The sequence below is a fragment of the Lathamus discolor genome, chromosome 5 (genome assembly GCF_037157495.1).
Source record: "Lathamus discolor isolate bLatDis1 chromosome 5, bLatDis1.hap1, whole genome shotgun sequence".
Taxonomy (NCBI): domain Eukaryota; kingdom Metazoa; phylum Chordata; class Aves; order Psittaciformes; family Psittacidae; genus Lathamus; species Lathamus discolor.
Window position 1 is genome coordinate 3,548,920 of NC_088888.1, and position 27,999 is coordinate 3,576,918.

The 27,999-nt window shown below is 49.8% G+C and overlaps 1 protein-coding gene and 1 long non-coding RNA gene across 4 annotated transcripts in view; both read right to left on the bottom strand.

Annotated features, from left to right (window-relative positions):
* Positions 1 to 18,464, bottom strand: part of LOC136014606 (uncharacterized) — a 73,767-nt gene extending 55,303 nt beyond the window's left edge. The window contains exon 1 of the mRNA XM_065679448.1: positions 17,979 to 18,464. Coding sequence (XP_065535520.1) covers positions 17,979 to 18,023 — 45 coding nt within the window. The 5' untranslated portion in view covers positions 18,024 to 18,464. The remainder of the gene's footprint in view (positions 1 to 17,978) is intronic.
* On the bottom strand, positions 1,533 to 12,686 carry LOC136014609 (uncharacterized). Of its 3 annotated transcripts, none has more exons than XR_010612796.1 (4): positions 12,218 to 12,686; positions 10,409 to 10,507; positions 9,963 to 10,148; positions 1,533 to 1,613 (listed from the first exon to the last, which is right to left on the bottom strand). It is a non-coding gene; the product is annotated as an uncharacterized LOC136014609 (long non-coding RNA). The 3 variants fall into 3 exon arrangements; XR_010612795.1 differs by lacking the exon at positions 1,533 to 1,613 and adding an exon at positions 11,978 to 12,171 and having other exon boundaries at positions 7,162 to 10,148; positions 12,333 to 12,686; XR_010612794.1 differs by lacking the exon at positions 1,533 to 1,613 and having other exon boundaries at positions 7,162 to 10,148.
* Positions 18,465 to 27,999: the final 9,535 nt, after the last annotated feature.

Here is a 27,999-nt window from a genome sequence, read left to right on the forward strand (position 1 = left end):
TTCCAGCAGACACCTGCAGAGCAGCTATTTCTTTCTTGCTCTGTATTCCATATAAGCAGAATAGACAGGAAAACCGCCTTCAGTGTCTTGTCTCAAACTGCATAGCCATGAGCATCTCTGTGTTCCAGTAGGCTCAGGAGAAACTCACACTCTCAAGTTCCTCCCCAGCTAACCTTGTACCTCACACTGGTAAAGTACTGTGACCTCTCTCCTGCTCCACAAACGCAATGCCAGGAGGAACTGATTGACAGATCACAAGCTCTCCATTGGTTCACAACATCCAGCAGCAATTCTGAATGAGGCACAAGGACACACTGCTATAGCCAACAAGGAATTTAGCAAACCCTTGCAGAAAGCAGAGCTGCAATGTATTGCTACGACTCCTGTCTTGTGTGATCCCTGCCCCGAGGATGAAGCTTGACATGCTAGATGGTTTCCCAGTAGATGACAAGTCACACTGCTGCATCATACACTGGAAAGAAAGCTTCCTGAGAGGTCTAGATGTGCTGCTCCTCCGCACATGTACAGATTGCGGAACACTACCAAATAATTTCTATCAAAGGATAGCAACATACTTTCCAGGCATAAGTAACAGTATTATTCCCAAAGGAGAAAACTAAGACAGAGGAAGGTTACTTGACTTTCTAAAGGTCACTGAGGAAAGCCGTGGAAAATCCAAGAATAGAAGTGGTATCTCCTGGCCCCTAACCGCATGCTCCAGGCTGTAATCTAGCCTGTTACTAGATCGCACTGCTGGAGCTATGCGAAGTTCAGTGGTTTCACTGCCCAAGCATCTCATGTGATCACTTTGCTTTGGTTTTGGTTCCTGCGGGTTTCTCACCCCTGCAGTTTTGATCTGCCTACTGGGTTCAATCCAAATCTCAAACCTCGTCCAAGTTTCCTCTGGTCACATGATAAAAACCTGAAAAATACATTGCATAACATTGGGGTAAGCCCAGACCCCTGCTCCAGCATTGCTTGAAGGTCTCTTTAAATTCCTCGTGGCCACACCAGAAGCAGAAGGGAGGCAAGTGGCAAGTTTCCCCTGCAAGAGCACATGGCATTGCAGAGACAGGGAGAGGGCAGGGGGCTGTGAGCTGAGCCGGGATCCTCGTTCACTTCTGCAATACCTGCCTGTTGCTGCCATGGGGAAGAGATCCCTGGAGAACTGCCTCAGCTGATGGTGTGCCCCATCTTATTTTCCTTCCGAGGCATACCTCTGTGGGAATTCTGGCCAAACAGCATAATAAAGGAGACAGGCAGGAGGTGTGAAGACAGTGCAGCAAGGATTACTTTAATACACAGATTCCCCCTGAGCTGTATTTCTTGTGCTTGGAGGACAGTCTAATACCTTCTGCAGTTTATTCTGCCCAGGGTGTGCCATTAACACTGCAAGACACAAGAACAGGAATGTGTGTGGGCGCAGCAGGGCCCATTAGGCAGGCCTGGCCAAGCCTGCTCATAAGCAAAGAGACTATTTTCACCTTTTGAAGTCACCCGGGGCTCACCTTGCACAATGAACCCCCTTCGGCCCCTCTTTCCTTCACACTCTGCCGTAGCTGGATCACGCTGCATCTGTGCGGTCGTTGGTCTGAACATCCCGATGTTGGAGGCTGTTAAAAAGCCATCCAAGGCAGAGGTTCAAGTGCCATCTATTGGGGATCTCCCCTCATTACACCAAGGGAGGCAGAGGAGGGGATGGAAAATCCCTATCTGCCGGGACTCGCTTATGGCCCTGACTGGATGATGTCTGAGATAGACACTGGAGCTACAGCAAGTGCCAGGCACAGAAGCGGCATCTACCTGCCAAGGGCAACGCTAAAGAATAGCAAGGGAGAGGCAGGATGAAAGCTGAGCCTAAGGCTTGCTTTGGAGGGAGATGTGGGCCCAAAGCCTGCCATGCTTTGAATGGTCCCACAGAGCAGAGCCATCCACCAGCTGTCTCAGCCACAGTCCAGTGTATGTAGATAAAAGCAGAGGAGAAGGACAGTCCACAGAAACAATGATAATTGTTCCCAGAATAGTATGACTGGCAAAACAGGCAAAGGGCACTGAGCTCTGCCCCTGAGCCAGCTACTGATCACCTGTGGCAGGTACCGCTGGGCATCTCTCCTCCCAGTGAGGGAATTGCTGAGCCTGTAGGCTCCTTTGGGAGGGATCATCTCTGACTCTGCTTCTGTGCAATGCCAGCCCTTACATAGGCCGACCAATGCTGCATCCCCACCAACACAAACCAAAGGCACACCATGAACCAGCTGCAGGGGTGAAGCTGCAGTGCGCACGCATGATCTCAGAGCTTTGGCTGTGTGGTCTTAAAATTGGGAGTGTGGGGACAGTAGTTGGGAACCATCCCATGTGCAGTCACCAGGCAGCCCTTCACTAAGTCTATAGGCACCCATAGGGGAGAACTGGCCACTCTTATTTGAATGGCTACAAACTGTCACAGAAAAGAGCCAGCTGCTGTCACGCAAACACTTTGGACATGCAGGGAGCATCAGGAAAGGCTGGTCAGAGATGGCTGAGATTGACAACTGTCTGTTCTCTTTTAGATACATCTTTTAGGCACATCCGAGCAATGAACTGTTCAGTATACATGCTTTGCAGATACAGTTTTTGACTGCCACAAGAAGAGGAAAAGAACCAGAAAAGAAATTAAATACACAGGTGTTTGGCAGTTACTGATCCTTACTATTTGATAGAGAAACAATGTCCATGCCAGCACAGGCCATGTGACAGCAGTAAGGAAAAGAGATGATCCTCTTAACAGCATTGCTGGGCAGCCTCGTTTCTGTTATAACTCCCTTGCTGCCAATTCTCTCCCTGCAAATTGCTAGGGCCAATTGGAAAGTCAGCGTGTGGCTAATACACCAACAGCCAGGGAGAGCAGGATTACTATGGCTGTTTACACCATGCTCCTCTAACTGGTATATTTGTTCCTCTGCAAAGAGGCCTCTAAGGGGCCCCATGACACCCACTTGGTAATGAGCTGCTTGGACAGTGCCCACAGGGCCCACGGTTTAGCTTGGCCAACTGAAAGCTCCAGGGTCAGTGTAGCCTGGCTTCTCAGAATCACAAGCAAAGACAATAGATGATTCTTGCTTTAAATAGGTCCTTCCCTCTAACCCCTGGAGAAGAGGAATTATGTCATCTGGCTAAAGGATCTCTGACCTTCTTCTCTTCAAATACAGCCACTGTAACTCTCTTCCTTTTCAAACGCGTTCACGGCAACAGTCCTCAGCATAGGTCACACAGTGGTTCTGAGTCCTGCCATGTAGCTAGCCAGGAGTGCAGAGACAAAATAAACACCCTACCCCCACAGAGAGGGTCAACCAACTCATCAGCTGCCTTGGGATTGAGGCCTTTAGGTCAAAACCAAGAAACCTCAGTCTACAATGCTTACTTAGAAGGGCAGCATCAGAGAGAAAGGGCCCATGATCCTGCAAAAGCAGGGAACTTCTTAAGCAAAAGTGCTAGAAATGAGCACACACAGTCTCCACATGGGAAGGGAAAAATATTATTGTGGTTGCTAGTTTGATGGGGGGAAATTCCTTTCTGGAATTTCCTGGCTGCCCAGACAGCCTCTGGGCTTATCCCAAGTGTACAAATAAAATACAGCTTTCAACATCAAAGAGGTTTCCCAGTTCGTCTAGTTGGGCGCCATGTCTAGATCTGTATTTGTGAGTGGTTTCAGTGCTTCTAAGAAAAGTGCAAAAAGAGCCAGGTTAGCATCACCAGGGAAAGAAATTCTGGGAATGATTTCCAGGAGGCGCAAGTTTGAACTTGCTGCCTTGCAGCTCCTCCTTACCATGGGCCCAGTGCACGAGAGGAGAGCAACAGCCAGGTGTCACACATGCTGGGCCAGGCTGGAAGTCTCCTGGCCACAGTGCCTTGCTGCAAGCCTGGCCAGACCTCTCAAATTGCCATTAGCTGATCAGGAAACATCAGCCAGGCACTGGAGATGCTTCACAGGACTCCCATCAGCCTGCCTGTGCCCCAGCTCCAGTTCATCAGTGGGGAGGGAAGACAGTTCTGGGTCTGCTGAAGTCAGGGCATAAACCTGTGCTACTGAGCTGCTCAGAGAAGGCTGGGGACAGGAGCGTGTACTACCTGAGGCCTCTGCAGGAGTGACAGAAGATGAAGACCTTGGGCCCACTGTAGGAGAGGATCTGGTTCGAGACCATCTTCAAAATCTGAACGCACAGAAGTCCGTGGGACCTGATGGAATCCATCCGCGGGTCCTGAAGGAGCTGGCGAATGAAGCTGCTAAGCCACTGGCCATCGTATTTGAAAAATCATGGCAGTCAGGTGAAGTTCCCGACGACTGGAAAAAGGGAAATATAACCCCCATTTTCAAGAAGGGGAAAGTGGAAGACCCGGGGAATTACAGACCAGTCAGTCTCACCTCTGTGCCTGGCAAAATCTTGGAGCACATTCTCCTGGATGGCATGCTAAGGCACATGAAAAACAACAAGGTGCTTGGTAACAGCCAGCAGGGCTTCACTAAGGGGAAATCCTGCCTGACCAATTTGGTGGCCTTCTATGATGGGGCTACAGAATTGATGGATAAGGGTAAAGCAGTTGATGTCATCTACCTGGACTTGTGCAAAGCGTTTGACACTGTCCCACACGACATCCTTCTCTCTAAATTGGAAAGACATCAATTTGATGGATGGACCACTTAGTGGATAAAGAACTGGCTGACCTTGAGGTCCTTTCCAACCCTAACTATTCTATGATTCCATGATTCTATGACAGCACAGCAGAATCCTCAGAGAAAGGCTTGGAGGTAAAACATACAGCTCTTAAAATAACTGAAGAACTGAAAACGACTGAGGATTTGTGGCCACAAACCAGCTGAAAGCCAGTCAAAGGGTCCAAGCATCCAGTAAAACTGCGCTTTGATGAACAGGACAAGACAACTTGTCTTCATAAGCCTCTGCCTCAAAAGTGCAGATTGCCAGACTGGCCAAGGGAAGAGAGACCTTAGAAAATTTTGTAATGAGAATAAACCACAGGCATGTCTTGCTCCTGGCTTTCTGAACTCTGAATGCATGCTGTGTCTGTATATTCCCCCTCTTCCTCCCCTCTCCCAGTTTCTTCTAGAGGCCAAGGCCAAATGCTGAAGCTTTTATCAGTTTCTTACAACTAAGGACAGTTATTTGCAAGCTATCCACCAGAAATCCCAGTTGGAACAGCTCTCTAGGCAGCATGGCTGTGTAAACAAGGATGAAAATGGCCTTGGGAGGGAGGAAATGAGTTTGGCATCAGAAACCGCAAGCTTCGCATGCAGGCACGCTAGCACTAAAAATGGTCAAAAAGGGGGGCAAGAGAAGATGGGCTAAGACAAAGATCAGACAGAGGGTGAGGATGGGATATTACTGTGGAAGTCTTATGATACATCACTCCCTTATGCCTCTTTGTTCCCAGGGTAAAACACTTCAGCTAAAAGGTGTTGTCGGAACAGAAGCAGGATCTGGCAGGTCCATGAAGAGACGACAGCCACGGCCTGCTGCTTTCCGACAAACCTCCCTTATGGGGGGGCTGCCTAAAGGAAACCTTGTGGAAAGCCGTGTATTGCATCCGATACTTTCTGTTGCCTGTATTATATACATCCGTCCCCAGAGGGCACAAGAGACCACCACTTTGCCTCCCCACCGGCTCACTCTTTCCAGCTGAGAACTGACAAGAGAAGGCAGAATGGTCTGGAGGGGTTCTTGTTTTTTCCCCATCTTTGCCTCTGTGTCCTTCCTTCCTTCCTCATGCGCCGAGGCAGAACAGGGATAACTACATAGCAGCAAGGAGCTGCTTTATGTTGACAAGCACGCACGTAAGCGGGAAGTTACACTTTGTTAGCCAAAGGCCTGGGTGCCTCACGCACAGCCAGCCAGGTTGCTGATCGCAGGCGCTGCACTTCCCTTTGTCAGTGCTTAAGCCCAAGGACAGGGTAACCAGTCTCCCGGCCCTCAAAGGAGAACAAAAGTATGGCCCACACAACCTGACAGCGTTCAGAGGAGGCAATGTAGAAGCAAATTCTCTGGGTCTTAGTTTCCCCACCGCAGCCAGCATTCCTAGAGGTATTTATGAGTCATTTTCTGGAACCTGGTTTTGAAAAACCTCTTGTTTCTCAGCCAGATCCACTCAGCTGTATGCTGGCTCCTCTCTAGATGGGTAACGGGCCCAAATACACAGCATCAAATCCCCCCAATTAACCTGCTCATGCTACACAAAGAGGCACATACAGCAGGTGCGTGGGATTCAATCTCTGGGAGACCTGCACAGCTGTGTAGCAAATTGCAAGAAAAGCAGGACAGATTCAGCCTAAAGGATAAGCTGTTTATCTCATCACTCCCCAACCCTCCCCTTTTCTCCTTTGTAAACCCAAAGGATGACTTCTGAAGATCCAGGCAGATTTGCTGTATATATGGCAGACACACATCATGCCAGAAGATAAACAGGCTTTCAACATACTTCTGCCCAGTTTCTTGCTGCTGTCATCACCACACTGCATTAACATCACTACAGTATCAGAGTTGTCCCAACATCTATTTGCACATGTGGGCGGGATGGCTGGATACTTAAGTCACATATTGAATAGTAGAGTGGGAGTTCGACCAGAGCAACCAGGCTTGCACAGGTAAGAAGAGACATTCATTATGTCTGTGTTCATCTCAGCCCTGGCCTGTGCATTCTGATGCTAATGTGGTGGCTACCCTGACAGAAATGAAGCTCAAGTTACGGTAAGAGTCAGGCTAAGAGGATAATAGCCATAAAAATTTAGGAGAAACAGCTACGATTAGAAGAGCAGATAGGTCAGGAAAAGTACCCAACATGGAGCACTGTCATTAGCATCCTGACCAAAGGAATTTTGTTCCTTCACACCAATGCATCTTTGCTGCTGTCAGTCAGACACCTTTCTGTGCCATTCCTCAGAGGACATAGAGAGCTAAAATCTCAAGTGCATTCACGTAGTGGAAACTGGATAGCGCCGTTCCCAGGAGGTGTTGTACCACAGCGGTCAGGGTAACTGGACACACTTGCAGGGGTGTTCCCTTGCAGAATATAGTCAGTCCCTCCATAATTTCATATAGCAAAATTAGTGTAATCTTAAAATCTCCAGGTTTTACCTGAAGGAAAGGAAACTATTTTCTACAAAGCCTGATGAAAATTAGCCAGGCTTTGAAAAGCTACTGGTTTGTATGGTTTTATTTTTAACTCTTATGTTTTATGTGACTTTCTTCCTAAAAAAATATGTTAATTACACAGAGTTCACCATTGTTATATGCCACTGTCATGAAGGCAGCAATAATAAAACTGTGTAATTATACTTCACCTTCCACCAGGGGTATGTTATTTAGGGACAACAGGAAAGGGCCATTAACTGCAGAACCAAGGTGATACAAGATTTAAAGGATCAAGGCCCATGTCCACAAAACACACAAGGTACTATAAAATGGATCTTGGGAGAAATCAAGTATCTAAGTCCAGGCATGCAACCCTTAAAACCCTGCCTAATCCCTTGGGCTCCCAGACTATGTCTATACCAGTAAATTAAACGTGCCCAGGTCTGTTCTCTGGCACTGAGGGCCCTGGCACAGGATGGCTTGCACCCATAACATTAAACTCTTTTATCCTTCAAGCAAGGCATTTGGATCCAAGTGGTTGTTGGGAACGGCCCCTGGCCCACACTAACTCCCTCCCTCAGTCATGCCTGGGAATTGTTTGGAAGAGTGCTAACTGGCACAGCCCAAAACACATGGCAAGAATAAATTAATGGGAATCAGCTATTCATTTCTTAGATGATGGACTTGTAGTGCCCCAGGGCATTTGCCAATATAGATGTAACCCTAAAATCCTGTATGTGCACATATATTATCTATATACATACTTATATAATACCTCTTTATGTACATTTATGTAGACTATTATGCACTTATACCATATATAGTTACAAGCATCAAGCTTGGTCTGCATAGGAGGGATTCCTTGGCAGAAATGCAGTGGATAGGTGTTTATGTTGCTGGGTGACCAGCCACCAGCAGTCCTTACTTTAAAGGGTCTTCATTCCTCCCTTCCGGGTCAGCCTGGAATTTCTGCCTTCACAGACACTGCAGGTTTGTTCTGAATAACTGGAAATATTTGGGGGCAATCTTCACATCCATTTTCACAACTGGAGTGTGAATTCATCCATGCTTAGAGGTACTTGTCTGGAGACTGCCTTTGCTTTGGAGATTTGCTGTGCATCTCTAACACTGCCTCATGTCTATGCTGTACATGATCTGGCAGATCGCAGGAACAGTGTAAAGCCCAGGACTCTCCTGTGACTGAGCACCTCGTGTCCACCTTGTCAGAAGGGAGCCTGAATCTCCAGCTCTACCTGCTCCTCCTGGAAAACACTGCAGCCCTTCGGAGCTGGAAGCCGTTGCTCTGTCCTGCCTGCCTGATGTCAGTCACAGTGTCATTTTGCAGGGGCAAACAGGACACACAGGGATGACAGGATTGGCATGGCAATGGTGGGCCCGTTCCTATAGCACATATAGAACCTAGAGCATATCCCAAATTACAAGGCACACTTTGATTTCTCCTGGTAGCAATAGCTGGTTTTCCCTAAAACTGCTCCAGGCAAGTCACGTGGAGGCATATAATATTCATTTCCAGGCTTAGCTTTCAGACCATCCATCAAAAGGATAGCATCCTCTGTCCAGCCTTGTTTCAGCAGTGGAACATGAGCAGTAGCTTGACTACTACAGGAAAGAGCCTGAGCTACAACGGCAAAATCCGATGCTGTAGAAAAGGAAACTCTTTGTTCATATATAACCATGTCCCTATAAACTGTATCATGTCCTTGTTCATATAAAACAATATACTGTGAAACCTGTCGCTCCATGCAGTGGGTCTTCTGTGCTAGCCAGACAGCATGAGCTTGAAAAGCCTCTTCTGTGAGACCCTGCAGGTGACTTACCTGGTCCTTGAGCCATGCTGACACCTTTCAGTCAGCACTGGGTAAATACCAGGCACTATGAAGGCTGCGGAATAGCACCCTGCCAGCTGCAGTTAGTGCCTGATGGGTGCTGAGGGACCCGCAAAACAAAAGCCCAAGGCTTGTCTCCAAGCTGCCCCTGTGCGAGCAGGAGAGTGTGATGTCTTCACAGCTGAAGACCTGAGCTAAAAGCCAGAGCCATACGCGCTGTGACTGATGCCGCTGAGTCAAGAGGAAATGACCCACTCCTAGATAGCCCTGCAGGAACTGCTGCAGGGATACAGTCACACACATGTACGGCCGGGCAAGGCACGCCGTAACTGAAAGCATCTGCAGACTCGCTCTGCTACAGCGGACCGGCCAAGCCATGCCCGGCGAGGGGGGCTCGGGGAGCGGGGTGGGCCGGAGGTCCGCACAGCCTGCCCTGGCAGCAGCTCTCTGCTCACAGCCGGACAGGGGAGTCTTGCTCAGCCCTTAGCCCAGGCAGGGAGTCACATCCTCCCGTCCAAAACAAGACCTCGGGGGTCTTGTGGCCCCGCTGTCCGCGGTCCCTGCGGGCCGAGATCGCCGCCGGCCGCTTCCCCTCAGCGCTACCTCAGCGGCGCCGGCAGGGGGCAGCAGCGGCGCACGCACCGACGGCCGCCCGGCCGGTCGCGCTCAGCGTGCAACGGCCCTAACGGCCCGCGGGGCGCGGCCTCTGCCGCCCCGGGCACCACACGCGCCCTGAGGAACCCGGAGCCCCCCCAGCACCGTCACCGCCAAACGGGCCGCCTGAAGGAGCCCCTGTGCTCGGCTATAACACCACTGGTGCCTGGCTTACAGCGCTCAGCCACCCAAACCATCTCGGTCCCCTTCTCCCCTGCGGGAAGGGAGTACCCCGTGTGCCCTGTCACTGCAGTGAGCCCCCTCCTCGCTTCACCCCGAGGCCTCGGCCAAGAACGCTCGCATGGTTGCCTCCACACTCCCCTTCCTGAGCTTTCCTCACCCCGGTGCAATCCCTTCTTACAACAGCCGGAACATTGAAGCCAGTTGCAAGAGTGCGTGTGCGAGTCCCTGCCAAGATTTTCCCATTGTCACGGCTCGCTGAGTTCCTTCCCCTTCCTCCACCCACCGAATCCTGCTGGGTTACTGGAAACACCGCAGTCCTCATGTACCAGTGTCTTCAGGCCACCTATGGCAGAAAGGGATTTTTCCAGGAAAGGCACTTAATCACTGTCATTCCCAACTGCTTTGCCACTTGTAACTGCTTCTTCTCCCTTACTGAAGAGGGTGAAAACCTGTTTTGACAGCATAATCTCCTCGATAGGGCAGAAATAAAGAAATAAAACTTAATAATAGTAATCTAGGTGCATCTGTGTTCCCCAGGCTCCAGGACACAGCCAACCTGGTCCATACAAAACCCACTCCAGAGGCTAGCTCCATCACACCCACCTGTGCCGTGGCTGGAGCCTTCTGATAAGGTCACTATGTAGGCAGGCACTTCAGTTACCTGGGGTTAAAGTGACAATTGTACCTTTTTAGGGTTGCAACCTGAAGGAAAATAAGACTGATGGTTAACTAGAGGTGGAGAACACTCCATTAATGAAGGCAGTGAAGGCAGGACTATAAGGTTCTTGTTCTCTTTCTGAAGGCTGGATTATTCTGTCATTCTGCAAAATTAGCTTTTAAATGTTAATGTCTTACAGCATTTTAAATGCCTCAAACTGCAAAATGGAGGTAAATGCCTACTGCACAGAGGCAACATGAGGTTTATTTATATAAGCAACACTGGAAAGGTTCTTGGAAGTTGCCAGATAAGGTATGTCACAGAAGAGCAGAGAACAAAGTTAATATGGTCAATAGCTTCAGCATGAAGGAAGTAGCGTATATTTTTGTCTTTATGACACTGAGAAGTATAAGGAATAAACAGCCTCTTTTTACACTGTACGTTGCATTTGCTTGCTGGACATTCCCTGCTAGATACCTGATTTTCTTAGCTAGAACTCAGGACTCTCATGTTATTGTCACCAGACACAACCCTAAAGAGAGCGAAACACAAACAGAGAAACAACCAGAAGCTTTCTTGTACCATCAAAGATGTAGGAAAAGGAGCAAGGAAAGGTGGCAAGCCACAAAGTCTGCCCAACAGAGAGACCAAAACAGGGCAGAGAAGCATCAAAAGCAGCCACAGGCATCTGAAAGGAAAGCACAAGTGAGTGGGAGGGAGACAATGCAGTAACACAAAAATAAAGCCCCAGGCCCATTTGGGCACGTTCAGATTAAAGGGCAGGGGCCAGCCAGACTGACAACTGTCTTGGAGCTCTTCCCCAGGCAGCAAGGCACTGAGTGCTCTTTGTATGCAATAGGAAGGCTTTAGGCACTTCTGGTCATGCCAGCTCTCTTTATTACTTGTTCCTCAGTGAACTACTCATCCTCCCTCCATGACTTTCCCCCAGCAGCCTTACCTGAACCCTTTAGGCAAGGGCTGCTTTCCTCTGCCCACAGAGCAGCAGAACACAACATCCATCACACGCACCCCACCACTGCCTGCCCCACCAGGCCTACCAAGGTACAAAATCTGCCGGAGCAACTTACTAAGGACTTGCTTATTTTGGCCATTCTGAGGAGAAAAGCCACAGGGTTTTAGTCACAGCTCAGGTGCTCTTTTTACCAACAGACCCCCACTGAGCTAATGCACGAGACCCATTAGGTGATGCTGGCTAGCTGCACTGCATCTTCACTATCATGAAAGCACACAGCATGGTACTGCAATGGTAAAAACTTGAAAGACAGCTAGGAAATCTCCCTTCTCTCCATAACTCCAGCAGAGATATACACATGGGAATACCCTGACATGCTTTTAAATTCAGTTCTTGCCCCAAGGTTCAGAGCTTGCTGCATCCTAGTAGCACGTGCAGTATAACACAGCCCAGCAAAACCTGGGTGTGATATAGGTGGGCTCAAAGCCTCTACCCTGCCTAAACCTTTTATACAAGAAGTCATTCTCACAGCCCTACTCACCCCTAAGTAAATTCTGCTCCAGTTTTGGTATCCTCTGTGCACTGCTGGAATCTCAGGACTCTTTCTTGTCTGAGAAGACCTCACAGTATAAGAGCAGGCTCTGTGGTTGCCCTTTACTGCATTTGTGAGCCATGGAGAACCAGACTGGTAGGAGCCCCTTGATGCCACCCTGCTAGCTAGGAGAAGTACAGCAACTAAGAAAGATAAGATGATCTCATAGCACTTCAGGCTTTTTGTTACCTCCAGGTAGTTAGAGTTTGATCCAGCCCCATCCTCCTTGAAGAATCTCCAGCCAAACTGCCCACTGTTCTGTAGGAAGGACACTACCTGGTTCCCCCCCACAAGCTTGGCTCACCAAGTTGCTGGCAGAATGGTCCTGGTATGAAATGATGGGAAGACCCTGAGTATCAGATCTGTTGTTTCTCCCAGCTCAAAGATTAACTAGGGAAAGCTGGTGCCTTTCCTTTCTGAGGAGCTTGGCTTGACTCCAGAGAGATTAAAGAAGCTGAACTGGGAGGGGAGGATCCTGCCATTAATAAAGGACCAGGTGCAAGTGTGGGGAAGGAATCTATTCCATCATTAAGATATCCCCATTCCCTCTGGGAGGCCTCTGACCTGTAGTAAGGGTTCAATGTCATTCTTGAGGCAGGTCATTAAGCAGGAGGCTGGTGGAGGAAGTAATCTCTTCACTCTCTCCTTCCTGCTCCTGTCTCCATAGACATCTTGCACCATGAAACAGAAGTCCTTACCCATGCACAACCCTTACCTATTGCCAAGCGCTGGGAATGCTGTGCCTTCAGGGACCGTCACAAAAAGGTCACTGAGCTGCTGAAATCTGACAGCATCTCCATCACATCCAAACCATGGCAGCCAGCTTGTTCTCTGCACAGCCTTCCATAGCTACAATAAAAGTGGGCAGCCCAGCAGGTAATGCTTGCAACTCAGAGTAACTGAAATTGCATAGGGCCCAATTCCAACCCTGCTTTTGGGCAAATCTGGAAAAGACACCAGTTCTTCCTGCACCCAAGCGAAAAAAAACAGCCATCAGGCAGGAGGCTGGCTTGTCTGAATGAATTAATAGCTGTAAAACCACCTGAGTTCCACACAGGCCTGTCGAAGCCATTACTGGCAGTTTGGCTATTACCCCTCCCTTAGAAACAAAGGGCAAAAAGAGGCTACATCAGGCAACTGCAGAATGACCCAGCCTCAGAGAGAGATTCAACATCATGAAGGTGCCTAACAGTAACATTCATCCATCAGGATGATGTAGACTAGTTATGACCCAGGCAATCTGTAGTTTCATAGCCATCCTCTTAGCTCCTAAGGCTGAGAGCCTTAGAAGGTTGTAGCATCTAAATAACATCAGCTACCTGAAACCTAAATACTTTTGAAGAGCAGGACCTCAGGGTTAGCCTGCTAACCAAAGGAGCCTAACTTCATGCTGCTGGGAACACCAGTCTCGCCTGATACTTGCAAAGAGGCAGTTGAGGATTGAGAACCCACCCAGTTAAAGCAGTGTAGTATCTTGCTTCTTAATAGGGAGATATAATTGATGTTAATCTTTTGGGTGTGCTACTAAATATCCAGAGGGGATGTTTGTTTTTCAATTTCCCTCTTCCTTAATGGCAGGTTTTCCCTACCCTGCACAGTCAGTCACCCTGCAATTCAAAGCTATATTTTAGCCGCTTGATAGCTGTAGCATTTCAGTGCCTTTCACCTCAAGCTTCACCTCATCCATTATCCACTGCTCCTTTGTGGCGGAGTTTCTGAGCTGATCTCCTCCTGTTAAGCTACACAGGCTGTGAGTTCTGTGTCAACTTTTCCTCCAGCTGATCCATACCAGGTACCTGAAGGGGAAGTATCAAAGGAGAGGGAGCTCCTGCCTTGGGCAACTCGGGGAGACGCAAGCTGTTTTCCTGCACCACCAGAGACAGCAGAGATGTCCATCTCTGGCTGAAGAAGATGGATGAGACTGGGAGCCAGGGAAGAGTGAAAAAGGGAAAAGGGGAATAGAGAAGGAGGGGGACAGGATGGGTTGTCATGAGAAGGGCAGCAGGAAGCATAAGGCAGACGAAAGCTGGAGCAGAAGTAGGGAGAAACAGGGTTTGAAATAAAGGAGTGGGCTGATAGGCAGAGTGGGCATGGCTTAGAGTCATACATGAAGTTTAGCTAAGGGGCCAAATGTATGTGGAAGAGGGGAGATCATGTGGGAAAAGAAGGCAGCAGCAGTTGTGGATATGGATGGATATAGATAGATTCTTACACACCAACTCCTAGCTATGGAAGTAGTTTTGGAGTTGCTATACAGTGGGCCTTAGCAAGGGCCCAAAACAATCCAGTGGGTTTTTACAATGGGACTTGAGAAGTCTCTGACATGATGTCTAGAGAGGACATGTCTAAGATGTGACTGGAGAGAATGGAAATCTGCAACCTGGAGACTTCCTAGGCATAAGGGTTGGGAGGGTTGGGAGTAGTGGGTGAGTGAACAGCAGATGAAGGTGGCATTAGTGTGCAGAGAATATGAACAGATTGAAGGAAAAGTAGTGCTGCTACTGTTGTTCCTAGCCTCTTAGGCAACCATGTGCAAGTGCTCTAGATGAAGCTGGCTTTGCTGCAGGCTTTACAGTTAATGCCATTTTAATTTATGACATGTCACTAATGGAGAAAGATTTAACATGTATTTATTCAATGTCACTAAAAATACTCCAGCAGTTGCAGGGGGAAGAGGACACGGCTGATCAATGGGGGAGGGTAAGGAGGACCTGCACTTTCGTAAGGACTGAAGTGTGATGCTTACAAGTGGGATTTGGAAAGGCTCTCTCCCACTAACTGCCCAGTATCCTCTGCCATGAAAACCTGCTGTCAAGTGTCATGTCAAATCAGGGAGACTGGGCAGAGGCTGAGAGGGACCCTTCTCCTAAATGCAGCCTGATGGACAGACAGGAATTTCACTGCTATGGCAATGCCTGAACCTGGCAGGTTCTCACTAGAAGCAAATGCTGTTTGCCTGATAATGAAGGAAAGGGTTAATCTGATTTCAGTCCGGATGAGAATGTTCAGTGCAGGAGTCCCTTTGTCACTGGTAACACTGTGTTAGCCATGAGCAATCATCTGGCAGGTTTTAATCTGTCACAAAGTCTGCAGAAAGTGTGGGGCAGTAGGTCAGCTGTGGGGACAGCTGGGTGCATGATTTTCTTCCTCCTTCTTCCTGCAAAGCCAGGTCTCTGGTTCCTGTCCTGGGCTTCTCCCTTATCTCTACATAGGGAAGCTTGTCTCTACAGCAAGTGGTAGGGGTGGCAGAGTGCCTTCTCTCTTCTTGCCCTGGAGCTGGATGCAGCCTTGATGCACAGATGGTGAAGATGTACAGATCCGCCCCTACTTCCACACGGGAAGGTAGACAGCACACTGGGCAGGGGATTATGGCTCCCTGCGCTCCCTTGGTAAACCGGCCTGCCTTCCCTGCAATAACCAAGAGGATATAATGCTTCCTGGCCAGGAGTGACCATGATGTCCTGACTCCTTCAGAACATAACTGGGCTATAAAGTAACAGAAGGCTTCTTGCTCACAATATGCAGCTCTGTCCCTATGCTTGCTAATTAGAGATGGGCTCACATAAAATGCTAAGATTCAAGCCTCCATGGGCACCAAGGGAACTGGGATCCAGATTAGACAGTGCTTGGATGCTTTGGTGATTGGCACCTTAGAAATTACAGAGATAGAGCACAATGGAAATAGATGGGACTTTGTAGCTTTGACTCTTCTCTGCTAGTTATAATTATTTCAGATGATGTTTCACATCATATTCAAGCTCCTGTGCAGATAGCAGCAGCAGCAGAGAACAAGAGCTCTCAGCCACCTAGGAGAGGCTTATGTGGCTATGACAATGTTCAAACCCACTGGGCTCTGCCATGCTGCATTATTTAAGCCCAGTAACCAAATTTAGTAACCAACCCCTGAGGCACTGAGAGAAAAACACAGCTTCCAGAGCTCCTTCCCTGCAGTCCTGTCGCTCCCTCCCTTAAAGGAGCCACTGCTTTTCTCTTCCTCTCTCAGCCTTACCAGCCAGGCCTGATCTACCACAGTGCTCCCACAGGAGCAGTGAACTCCTTTGCACAGGCATAACGTGTGACCCAGGCACAAGCCATTCCACACAGTGTGAAGCCGTGGGAGTCGGGTGCAGAGTTACCACACAGGGAAAACAAGAGCTGTCTCAGCTCCAGCCCTTCAGGATGCATCAGGCTGATATTGCATCTGTGCAGTGAGGCGTGAGCTCAGGTATAGACAGACCAACCCTACAGCCAGCACAAAGCCTGTCTGGAGGACTGGCTGCTTCCCAGCTGTAGCTCCGTACTAGATACCCACGTGTGCTCAGGCTGCTAATGCTTCCCACTCTGCCCGGACCCGGCTCTCAGCTCTGAAGCTCCAGCTAAATCTGTGCATGAATGTGCCTGCTGGTAAAGTGTGTGGACAAAAGCAATTCTGGACATACGGGCAGGCTTAAACTTGTGCTTGGGTGAAGATCTCTCCTTGCCTCCCCTGCCCACCAAGCGCTGCAGCTGGAGGAAAGAAACGGACTCAGCTCTAGCTCTCACCAGCTCATGCCTTCCCTCATTGGCAGAGCTTTGTTGCTGCTCCACCATGTCACAGTGCCAAACACTGGCACTTGTTAACCAGTTTTTAAAAGGAATAAGACAAGGGGAGGCTTGGAGTCTTGGGCAGACCCTCTTCGCCAGCACCTCAGACTGTTGCATCATTTGGCTTGTGGTCAGTGAGAAGATGCTATGCCACAGCAGGCCCTTGTCTCCCCAGTAAGATGGGAGAGCCCAAGTCCATGTACGTGGCCAAGCTCTCTGGAGACATCTATGGGAAGGAGAGGTTGGGCAGAGTGAATATTTAACCAGCACTGTGTCAAATGCAAACACACATCCACTGTGGTGTTTGTCATCACCGGGCACTGATCTTGTACACACATTTAATGCAACTCAGCTTACCTCCCTGCTGATTCTGGCAGAGCTGGCTTGAAAGACCCAGAATTTACCTTGGCGTGTGAAGAGGTCATTTCAGTAAAGCCCAAGGTCAGCCTCAGGGAGCCATGAAATAGTGCTGAGACCTGCGGGTACCGTAGGTGACTCCCACCACCACCGCTATTAACTGCAAGGTGTGTCCGCTCCACAGCAGCAATCGGACGCCACAGCCTCTTAAAGCTGTCTGCTGTCTCTCAGATCCCTCCCTGGCCTCCTGCCCAGCGCCCCGGAGGCAGCGAGTCGGAGCCTGGTGTTTACAAACACAGCCTTTCAAACCCTGCCTGGAATGAGGAAAAGGAGCGAGCCCAGCTGAAGGGCCCTGGGAGGAGCACATCTCATAGGAACTCATCGGGAACATCTTCCCGAGCCACCTCTCTTGACCTAGATGAGCTATGGCTGAGCTGCCAGAACAAGGAACAACGACAAGCCAGCAGCAAAGGGGCTCCTGCCAGACTGGCCTTGCTCCAGCTGGGCCTCTGGTGGCTACCATGCCAGGGAGCATACAGCAAGACTGATCATAAAGGCGAGCTCTGCAAGGAAAGAAAGACTTCGGGGTGGCATGGATGGTATCAGCTAGTTGACAGGCCAAAACACCCCTGCCATCTTGTGCCATTCTCAGATGCCAAACTGTGGGTATTCAGGATTGATCGGGCTTCTAACTTCTTTGCTGTTGTTGTTTCTGCGATATCCTGCCTGACCAAACTCAGAGATGGGCTATTTATCACATACCTTGAATGCCATGACACATATAACCTATTGCACCAATGCCCCTGAGCTGCCCCTATGCCACAGCCATTTTGTCTGCAGACCTCAGGCTCCTTCCCAGTACTCGTATTGTTGTGGTGGCCACCAGAGCCGATACCAGCCTATGGTGGATGATCCCGACAAGCAGGCAACGCTCAGCAACAACTGAATTCTTGTCCCTCCCTGAGCCCTCATGCCCAGCCAGCTCTTTCCTCGCCACACAGACACCCACCACAGTGCCGCGGGTGGCAGCGAGGATGGCGGCGGTGGCCGTCATGTGGAGCTCGGCCCTTGGAGAGCTGTCCTCATCCAACGCACGGCACCAAACGCCTGTCGGTTCCAGGCTGGCTCCTGCTGCGCAGCGCAGGACAGGGCTGGGTTTCTGTGAAGCCAGGATACCCGAGTCCTTTCTGAGGTCTTGTCCCGAGGGGGAAGTTTCCCCAGCATGGTTGTTGTGGGAGAAGTTATTCCGCAGGAACCTCTAAAATCCCATGGGATGCAGTGTGCTGGAAAAACAGTCGGTTCGTTCCAGTGCGATCACTCCCCCCGCTCCCATGCGCTGGAAATCAGCTCGCTTGATTCAGCTGCAAGCTCTTTTGCGGGCCGTGGTTTGGCCTGCGAGAGGACAGCCGCCCAGCTCTGCAGGCTGGGGTGCCCTCCTCGCTGCTTCAAAGCAAACAGCAGAGCGTGCAAATGCGCAACGCCAGCGTGGATCCTGCTCTTGGGAAGGGAGGTGGCTCCTCAGCCTTCTCTAGGGACACACATGGAAACTGAGCTGTCGGGATAAAAATAATGGTCCTGGTGAGAGCACAGCAGCTGTGACTAACATCAATCCACTTGGCAAAGGGCTTCCCGCTCTCCGCCTCTCCCCTTCTCCGGGAACCTCGCAAAGGGCATAACTGGAATCCCCGTGTGGGGCAGGGGAGGATGAGGAACACGCAGACGCCCAGCCTGGGATTCCCTACAGCTATTGCTGGTTCCCGGCAGACGAGAGCCACGTGCAGCAGTCTCACAGGAAGGGAAAGGCGTGAGACTGTTTGTGTGCAATATATACAGGCGGGCTGGCTGAGGGCAGCCCGGGCCTCTGCTCTCTGCATGCAGCAGCAAGGCTCCCGGTTTCGCCAGCAGCCTGCCGCCGCGCAGCCTGCTCGCTTGTGCTAGCGGGAATGCATCCGCAGCAGCAAACATCCAGGCAGAGGAGATTTGCAGGATGGGCTGCTCGGCCGGGAGGGAAGGGGTGAGTGGGTGTGGAGAGGATAAACCTGTGATGCTCCTCAGTTGCGGTGCAGAAGCAGGCCTCAGATTTCCTACCCAGTAGAAACCTCCCATAGTAGAACTCTTACCAGTGCCCAGCCCCACAATCACGCAGGGGAAGTGCCACCACTGCTGGGTGCACAGGGCCCTTCTTGGTACTGCAGGCTCCGTTCTTCTGCCTTAGACTCCCTCAGGGCTGACCCGGTGGCAGCCAAAAGCCGCAGGAGACGCATGGATGCAGCAGAACCAGACAGACATGAGCTGCGCTCTGGCACAGGCAGGATGAAGCAGTTGCCTGGGAGAGAAATTACTGGGGGCATAGAAACATGCTGGTTGCCTTCACACAGAAGCAGGCTCAGGAGAGAAACCCACTGCAGAGCAGTTGAGCTCGGTCCTGTCTCCTCTACACCACAAAGCACGTGCCGCTCATGCTGTACCCTTCTCATCCCATGACTGCACAAGCCATGGCCCATCATTAGCAGCTTTCTTTCTCAGACAGACCATCCTCACAACAACGGTAACCTGAGTGGAACTGCACTTTCAAAGCAGTGTGCCCTGCAAGCCATGGTCCTAATATTGTTTGCATTGAAGTCCAAAAGATCAGCCCTTTTTGATCTTTCCCGGGCAGCCAATAACTAACCTCTGGAACCTGCCTGTTTACGAGACACGGACAGAAAATATCTAAAAGAGAGCGATAAAGAGGACGTGGGTGCAGGGGGAGGAGGGAGGCGGGGAGGGGGAGAGGAGGGATACGTGTGTCACAGCTTACCTCAGAGCCAGAATTAGAAGCTGGGTAAAAAAATAAAATCACAGCAGGAAATAATGTGTGGCTTAAAATAGCAACGTCAAATGGGAGCGAGAATGGGGAGTGGGTGGCATTTGAGGTTGCTGCTCTGTTCCTCCCTCAATGGCAGGGTGATTAATATGTCTACGCTACTTGTGTTTATGTAACAAAGGGCACTAAAGGCCAAAGCTGCATTTTCACTAACAAACACTGCAAGGGAGTCTGTGAAAAGCCGTCACCAAAAATCCATGCTCCAGCACTGCATGTTTCCACGCTTGGCACTGTGGCACAGAGACCTCTAAGGCTTTGAAGGCATTCTTCTGTCTTTCATGGCTCTCCATGGAAAGAGCCTGTTCCCAGAGCACACCTGTAAGTGTGGTCGGGTTGTCTCTGGCTGGAGGCTGTGTTCTAATAGCAGGCAAGGTACCACTGCGTGTTACTACACATTTTTGTGCTCATTCTCTGTATTTGCAGTGAATCATAGATCTCTGAGATGGGTCATGCAGTCCATTTCCTTGCCAATGTAGGACTGTTCCCAGCCATATACTTAATCCCTCACGTTTCTCTTGGGAGACAATGACTCAGACTGATCAGTCTTCTCTCTCCACACCTTGTACCCTGAGAACTGCATTAAAGACTGGCACTCACTCATGTGTTTTGGTAAGGAAAGGACATTTCTCTTGGGTGCATCAAGAAATAGTGAACCCACCACATCACTGTTCACAGATGATGCTGAAGTTACCTAGCAAAGAGGCCAAGGGAGGTATGGCACTTGTGTTTCGGACTGCTGTGATCTCCTCTGGACTAATAAGCAGAACAGGCCTGCTCTGAACTTGCAGACAAAAGAGACCTGGAAAGCATCCCAAGTGAGCCCCGTGGGGTGCAGGAAGCTCGGGTCTCAGTACCTCCCCTTCATCCAAAAGGCGGTGTGCTACTACAGGTCCCCCCTCCCACGTCTGGTCCACTCAGAGAGCGAAGGCAAGAGCAGAGACCTCCCTTCACCTGCACTCACAGCCTAAGCCTGCACCCCCTCACAGTCACCGCTCCTATCAAAATACCCGTTTGCAAATATCTGTACACACAAATAGCACAAGACCAAGTTTGTTGTGTGATAAAAACCTGCTGCACGGGCCTGATTCTGATACTCTCTGACATCAGCAGATATCTTTGACATAAGCTGCGCTATGCTGCTGTCAGAGGAAGGAGAATCTGGCCCAGATCTGATGCAAATCTTCCCACAGGCAGGCAGAGCAGCACGATTTGTTTAAACATGGTATGCTGGTGGTGCAGACACAGATCACTTCCAGCAACTCCATCAACATGTATAATATCCTGCTAGTTAAATCCAGCCGAGGTAAATATCTCCGCCATGTTATCCCTCCAAGCAAATATAGTACCTGTATGGAAGAAATTCCTTAGAACATTTCCTGTCTGGAGCTGAAGCTTGCCAGGGACTGAATTTCCTGTGAGGCTACAGTTGGGAATGCAAAGCAAAGAAGCTAACAAGAAAATGAGATGATATGTATTTGAACCTGCTCTACACAGATCCTCCTCAGCAAGCACATTCCCCCCCTCCCCCTTTAGATAAAAATGAAGCACTTTGATTTTCACATATCGCCTGGGTCATTTTTCATTAGTAATTTTTGGTTTTACCCCACTGCCTCCTTTCTGCCTCTCTTTTTCCAGCTGCAATTCCGTGACTTACACATCCTCAAAATGAGAGAGATTGTTTTTGCCAATAGCAAAGTGCTATGCATCCTTTCAACCATCTGGAAATGGATTTTTTATTCTTCCCGTCTCCCAACCGCACATGCACGTGCACACACACAACCAAGTCTTTGTCTCTTAGAATCACTTCCCGCACCGAAGCTGATGGCCATGAAAAGAATTCAATAAAAGAAGTTCCACAAGCATTAAGAGGCTGAGACAGAATAAACAGGCCGACTTCCTGGGCACTTGTTCTCGTCCAAACTGCCACCTCACGAGGAAGTGATGAATGCAATGGAGCATATGGTTCAGTGGTTAGAGATTAAGAGAGGTAGTTAAGGCTCCTGTGTTTTCATCCTGGCTTTGCTACAAATCTCCTTTGCCACTACCAGCAAGTTGCCTACCTGCCTAATGCCTAACCTGCCCCAGCTATAAATAGGGTTACAGATATTTTCTAATCCCTTGTGATGACCAGTGTGTTCGTGTTTGTAAAGTGAGCTGATCTCCAGAGATAAAAGAAGTAATCTAAAGTGAAAATTGCCATGGTAGCTATATGCTGAGACTAATAGAGTCAAGCAGGACAGTCTGGGAGCCAAAAACTAGACTTGATCATCTCTTGCCCAGAGGCAAATGTTAAGTGAGCTATGTCACCATGCTATCCAGATGACTGCAGGTCTGCAAGAGACAAAGAAGAGCCAGAGCCACACTGACTGGTACAAACATGCTTACGGTGTCCAGCTGAGAATGAGTAACAGCTGCTTGCTCATCATCCTGATTTCTGTCACTACTAGTGTTTCTGAACGCTCAAGTGTCCCAATGCTGTGACTCAGGGTTGTGAGTCATGGGGCTGCATGTCTCTACCGCGTGGAATCACTCACTTGCTCTCTCTGATGAGACTGCAGAAATCACAGATCATCTTGGGTCTCCTATCCTGGTAAGCCTTAAAAATATAGGCAGATATTTACAAACACATCCAGGCCAAAGTCTCCAATGACTGTCTCTCTGGGATTCATATTAAGAAATCAGTTTCACATAACACCCCCCCATCAAAAAAAATCTAGGAAAAGTAGAAGCATTTTTTTTTCTTCTGTGGACATTTAATTCCTATATCCCCAAAGCTGTCGTAAATCTGGAGTAAACAGGATGCAGTGCAGGTAGCATTCAACTTCTTGCTTCCCCTGCTTTTACCAGTCATGCATTTAGACCTGAAATGCTGACAGCAGGGCGACACAATGATTTTTGGCACCGCATCTGCCTCAGCCTTGTCCCAGCTCCCCAGCCTTCCTGGTGAGGAAGCTTTGATCTAGCAGCATTCTCCTCACCTCAGCGCTAGGCTGCAATTAGCTGCACACAGGGCTGCAGTGGGAGCCCTCTGTGAGCTGGCTGGCAAGACCTCTGAGAACACACCAGATACTCCCCAGGTATCATCAAGACCTGTGTTGACCACATACAATGCAGTGGACAATCTTCCCATCTGCAGACTGCAACAGCAACCGGCTGCGTGTTCTGGAGCTCACCTCCAGTTTGTATAAATTCCCTGTTGATACAGGTGCAGCTGAAATGGCCGCTGCTTCCTCTCGGGATGAGGGAGCATCACCTCAGCACTGAGGTGCAAAGCTCTGCGTGATCTCACCGGCTGGGAACCTCCTGTGCTGCCTGCCCATACAGCCCCTAATCAGCGGAGCGGAGGCCCCATGCTGACAAGAGTGGGATTGCCGATACTCTGCTAGTGGCAGCGTGGTTTGTGTTGGCAAAAGAGTGTTTCTGTTGGCATATGCCTCTTCCCTGAACTGATTAAGTCATGCCTGTTTTTGCAAGTATCTCTGCAGCAAGGTGTTTTGCTGGTGTAAAGATGTGGTAAAGAATCACTGTCCCTGCTCACAGCCAGTTCCCCGAAAAGCAGATAAAGAGCTACGATGGCAATCTCTCTGAGTGAGCTTTCAGTGTGCTGAGACAGGGTGAGTGCCCTTATATGTCTGAACTAATGCAGACAATCACCAAGATCCGTACTAGGAAAGCAAACACAATGCTCTGAGCACAGGGACTCCCGAGTGATAGGAAGTGACTTCAGCACACCAATTCCTCTGTTCCCGTAACTCTCTGTGGGTTTGCCAATAATCCTTATCGTCCTTGCTGAGAAAGGAGCGCCTTTGCTAACTGATTACATCCTCCTTTCCTTACCATGGTCAGCCAGTTGCTGCATGCCAGAAACAGCTGGTATGATTGAAAGATAAGCACATGTCTCAATGTATTTTCCTCTGTCTGCTGTAACCCATCCATCCCTGCAGCCGCTAGAAGGCGGTTCTAGAAAGGAGTGAAACAACACAGAGCAGTTTTGTTACCAGTACTGGTTTTCTAGAAACACGAATCCAGGGAATCTCAACCTTTCTCGTATTTCCATACAAAACACCGCAGGTCTCTGTGAAGGAAGGCAGGGTGGTCCCGAACTTCCACCTCTCAGCTAGCATCCATGCCCCGTACTGACGCAGGGTCAGGTCTAACAACACAACCGGAGACTAACCAAGAAATGTGCAGGAGCAGACTCTTTGAGGACAAGCATGAATGCTTTTGGTCTTTTATCCCATTTTGATTAAAGCTTTGTGCACCTGGAATTCAACATTTTTTGATAGCCTGCAGGCATTCTTCGAATGCAGTAGCACAGTTGAGTAATAAAATGCTTCAGGATCCTCTCTATTCCGAGTAAATCACCCTCTTTTAAGTAGCACATCCTAACAAAAGGCATGTCAGGCCAAATTTCTCTTCAATTTGAGTCACAGGAGTGACATCAGAGACGGAGTTAGCCCTGCTTGTTAAGTGACTCGAAGATGCCCAATTTTATTTTATGAGGTTTTGTTCTGTACTAGTTCCTGGAATCTGTTTTGTAGACACAGCCCTTCCCTTGCTGTTAGCTCACACCATGAGGTGGGCAGGGAATTTCACACAGCATCTTCTTTGACCTTTCTGGTACTGAGATGATTGCTGCTGCTGTTTTGGAGGCTTCTGAGAAGCTCCCACAAGGTTTTGTCCCCCTATCTCCTGAGCTGCATCTGCAGCATCCAACCACAGTCCCTCCGGAGGGCAGGCTGGCTCTCACAGTGACGACACCGCACTCTTAATTTGTTCCAGCCTGTTTCACACTGACATTTTAGCACTGACGTCACCAGCTGCTGAAATTTCATTGCTGCTGCTAAGAATAACAGCCCTTCTCTTCCCCCACCTTACTCCAAATAATTAGTTTAATACAGTAGGGATCAAGGCTTATCTTCTCTGACACAAATCAGGTTCTGGTGGTTAAAAGAAGTAGGAACAGAGCAGTGAAGATGCTTATGTGTTCTGTCAGCCTGGGACCAAAAAAAAACCCAACCTAGAGTGTATTGTTAGGTAGGTGGTAAGAGTGCTATAAAAAAATGAATGGGCGAAGTTCAGGCTGATTTAAGCCTCTCTTGCCATACATGCTTAGGCACAGCAAATTGCTTAAATAGCCTAGGCTACAGTCTGCCCCAGAAGTCCTTCATAAAGCCCCTTCCCAATTCTCCAAGGCTTAGTACCTTGAATATTTGCTTATACTGGTGCAGTGTGGGCATAAAATACTGCCAAATCCAGATTTCCCATTGAGTTTGGGGCCTGAACCAAATCCCATTGATTTCCGTGGGAGGATTTCTATTAACTTGAATGGGCATTGAATCAAACCTAAATTGGCAGTGCTCTGCAGCCATTTGGCATAGTGTAGTTGTCTGCATAAGGTGGAGAATTGGGTCCAAAGACACTAAGAAATGCTTTAATTAAGAGCTTTACCGAGGAGAGCGAGATTTTCCATCATTAATCTGATAAACTGAATTTGCTCTATACTTTTAATGGCAAAGGGTCAGGTTTTCAAGGATGCCTGGACTGAAGACGAAGCCGAGTGCTTATGGGGTTTTAAGAAATGTTTCAAGGCAAATCAGGCACTGAGGAGTCTTTCCAATCAACAGGTCTGTTCAGTTACTCACACCCTTTGAAAATCCTACTTGCATTTTGGGTAGCCTTATAAATCCAGTCATAAGAAACCTGTCCCCTGTGGCCCCTCCTCATAGAAGGAGACCGTCACCTCTGACAGATGCAGCCACTCATCCGCAGTCCCTCCTGGTCAGAGGTGACAAAGGCCTTTATGAACCAGACACACAGGGCCCTGGAAATGTTATTTCTAACCCCTGCTGGGGAAGTTGGTGGCTAGCACAGCTTCCGCTCCAGAAGCAGACCTGAACCTACACAGACCAGCATCCGGTCAGCAAGAAAAGTCTCAAAACTTCTTTGTTACCACTTCCCCATCAACTCTGAGGTCCGGCATAATTTCCTATGTTGCTGCTGACCCTCTCAGGCACCTTCCTCCAGTGCTTGATCTTCAGAAACAGCTGCATTCACTATCTCCGCATGTCCCTTTACTGCAGAACAAGGGAAGTTTTAGGAGCTGGCCCTTCTGCTGGATCCTTTGGCTACTTGGCTGGAGTATTTTGCCTAGTTATTATTTTGAATTTGGACTTGAGTGCTTGGCGTAGTCTTTTTCTGGAGAGCACAGAGAGATCGGTCACAAGACATGAAAGAGACATGTCTGCTCAGAAATCCCAGAGGACAAGGGAGGAAAGAGGAGCGCAGCACTGTCATGCTGGGACGCCTTCCCCTGAAGTGCAGCAAGGGAAGAGATCCAGAGAAGGTAGATGCTAGAGAGGGAAGGAAAGAGAAAGTGAAAGTACTGTTCAAGCCGAGCCTTGAAAATGAAGCAGAGGAGTGCGGAATGTCTCCTCCGACCCCTGGCAGCCATTCTTGTTCGGCCCAAATCAGTCAGCCAGGTCAAATGCTGCTAGGCCAAAGGAGCATATCTCCGAGCTGACGTGCCTCTCCCAGCAGACGTCAGGATGGGCTTGGCTGGAAGCCTGAGGGATTGCTGCGGCCACCTGATTTCCTCAACCCCCCGCGCTAACCTCTTCCTCCCCATGACTAACTGTGCTGCGCCTCCTCCCCCGTGGTCCCTCACCCCGTGCACTTTCATGCACGGAAGAAACTTGCACCACCTAATCCTGGGATGAGTACCAGGTAAAGCGAGAGGGGTGCATCAGGGAACACAACTCCTACAAACCAAGGGAGGGGAGAAAAACTCCAGCCTGGCACTGGCAGGCACTGAAACAGCTGCTTCTGATAAAAACCCCATCTCTGGGTTGGAAAACGTGCCCTAAAAAACACAGACTGAAGCTGACGAAAAGCTGTTTGCTACCAACAGTAAGGCCTCAGGTAAACTCATGCCCAGGCTGCGGAGTCAGCAGGCCAGGTGATACCAGAGCTGCTTCAGCTCCAAGCTTCGTGTCTTGGAGCCCCACTCTAAAGCCAAGCTGTGCCCAGAGGCATTCCTGGATGGAAGCAGGAATGGCACTGCCACACTGTGTACTTTTCATTTTCTTTTGCTGACATCCACAAAACTGCTCCCAGCTTTCGGCTGTGGCCCTCGTTCTGTTCCATACCAGTTTGCTGCTGGTGCTGCTCCACTGAGGACCAGTTTTGAGCCTCATCTTCCCCGGGGCGAGCAAGAGGGGGAATGGGCCTATGGTTTTATTTGGTGCTTACTCCAAAAAGAATCATCTAATTAAAAATCACTGGAAACCACATGCATTTGCAGAAATGGCTCCACTTCAGAGGAATCTCTCGAGGCAAATAAGTGAGTAATTCTTCAAGGGTTTAGACGTTTATGAAAATAGCCTCTATAGTTACACTCGCTCGGATAAAATTACAAGTGTTTCCAATCCTCATACTTTGGGTCATAAGTTGATCCTCAGCTGGGGGCCAGGGAGGAATTTCCTCCCAGAGGATATTATTGTTCTGCGAGGTTCTCAGGGGAGATTCACATCCTCCGGAGGATCTGGCAATAGCCACTGCATCGAAAAAAGACACTGCTCAGAACGAGCCTGTGCTCTGCTCTCCTCTGCCGAGCCCTGCCTGTCCTGGCTGTATGCATTTAACTAACCCTTCAGTAACGGCTCAACACCGGCCGAACGCCCCGGGCAGCCCCACCGGCGGAGAGCGGAAACGCGGACCCGCGCCCGGACGCTGCCGCACGTGGGAAGGGAGCCCGAGGGGTCGAAAGGCACACGGGTGTCCGCGGGGACCGCGCTCGGGAGGCGTCCGGAGCGGGACGGGTGCGGGACGGGTGCGGGACGGGTGCGGGGTGCGAGGCGCTGGCACAACCCCACTCATTCTGGTAAGCGCCGTGACTCAAAGCAACACCGCCCCGCCCCGCCCGCGGGCTCAGCCAATCACCGCCAGGAGATTTGCATACAGGCCCGGGCGGTTCTGGGCCCGCAGCAGGGTCCGCGGCCGGCTGCTGCCTCCGCTCCCCCTCCAGCAGCCGCTACGGGCACCGTGGCGGCTCCGCAGGGGAGCGGGCGGCAGGAGCGGCCCCCGGGCGAAGAGCCCCTCGCCCTGTCCTTGGGGTGACAATAGGAAGCGGCTTTATGTACGGAGAGTTTGCGGTTTGCAGATT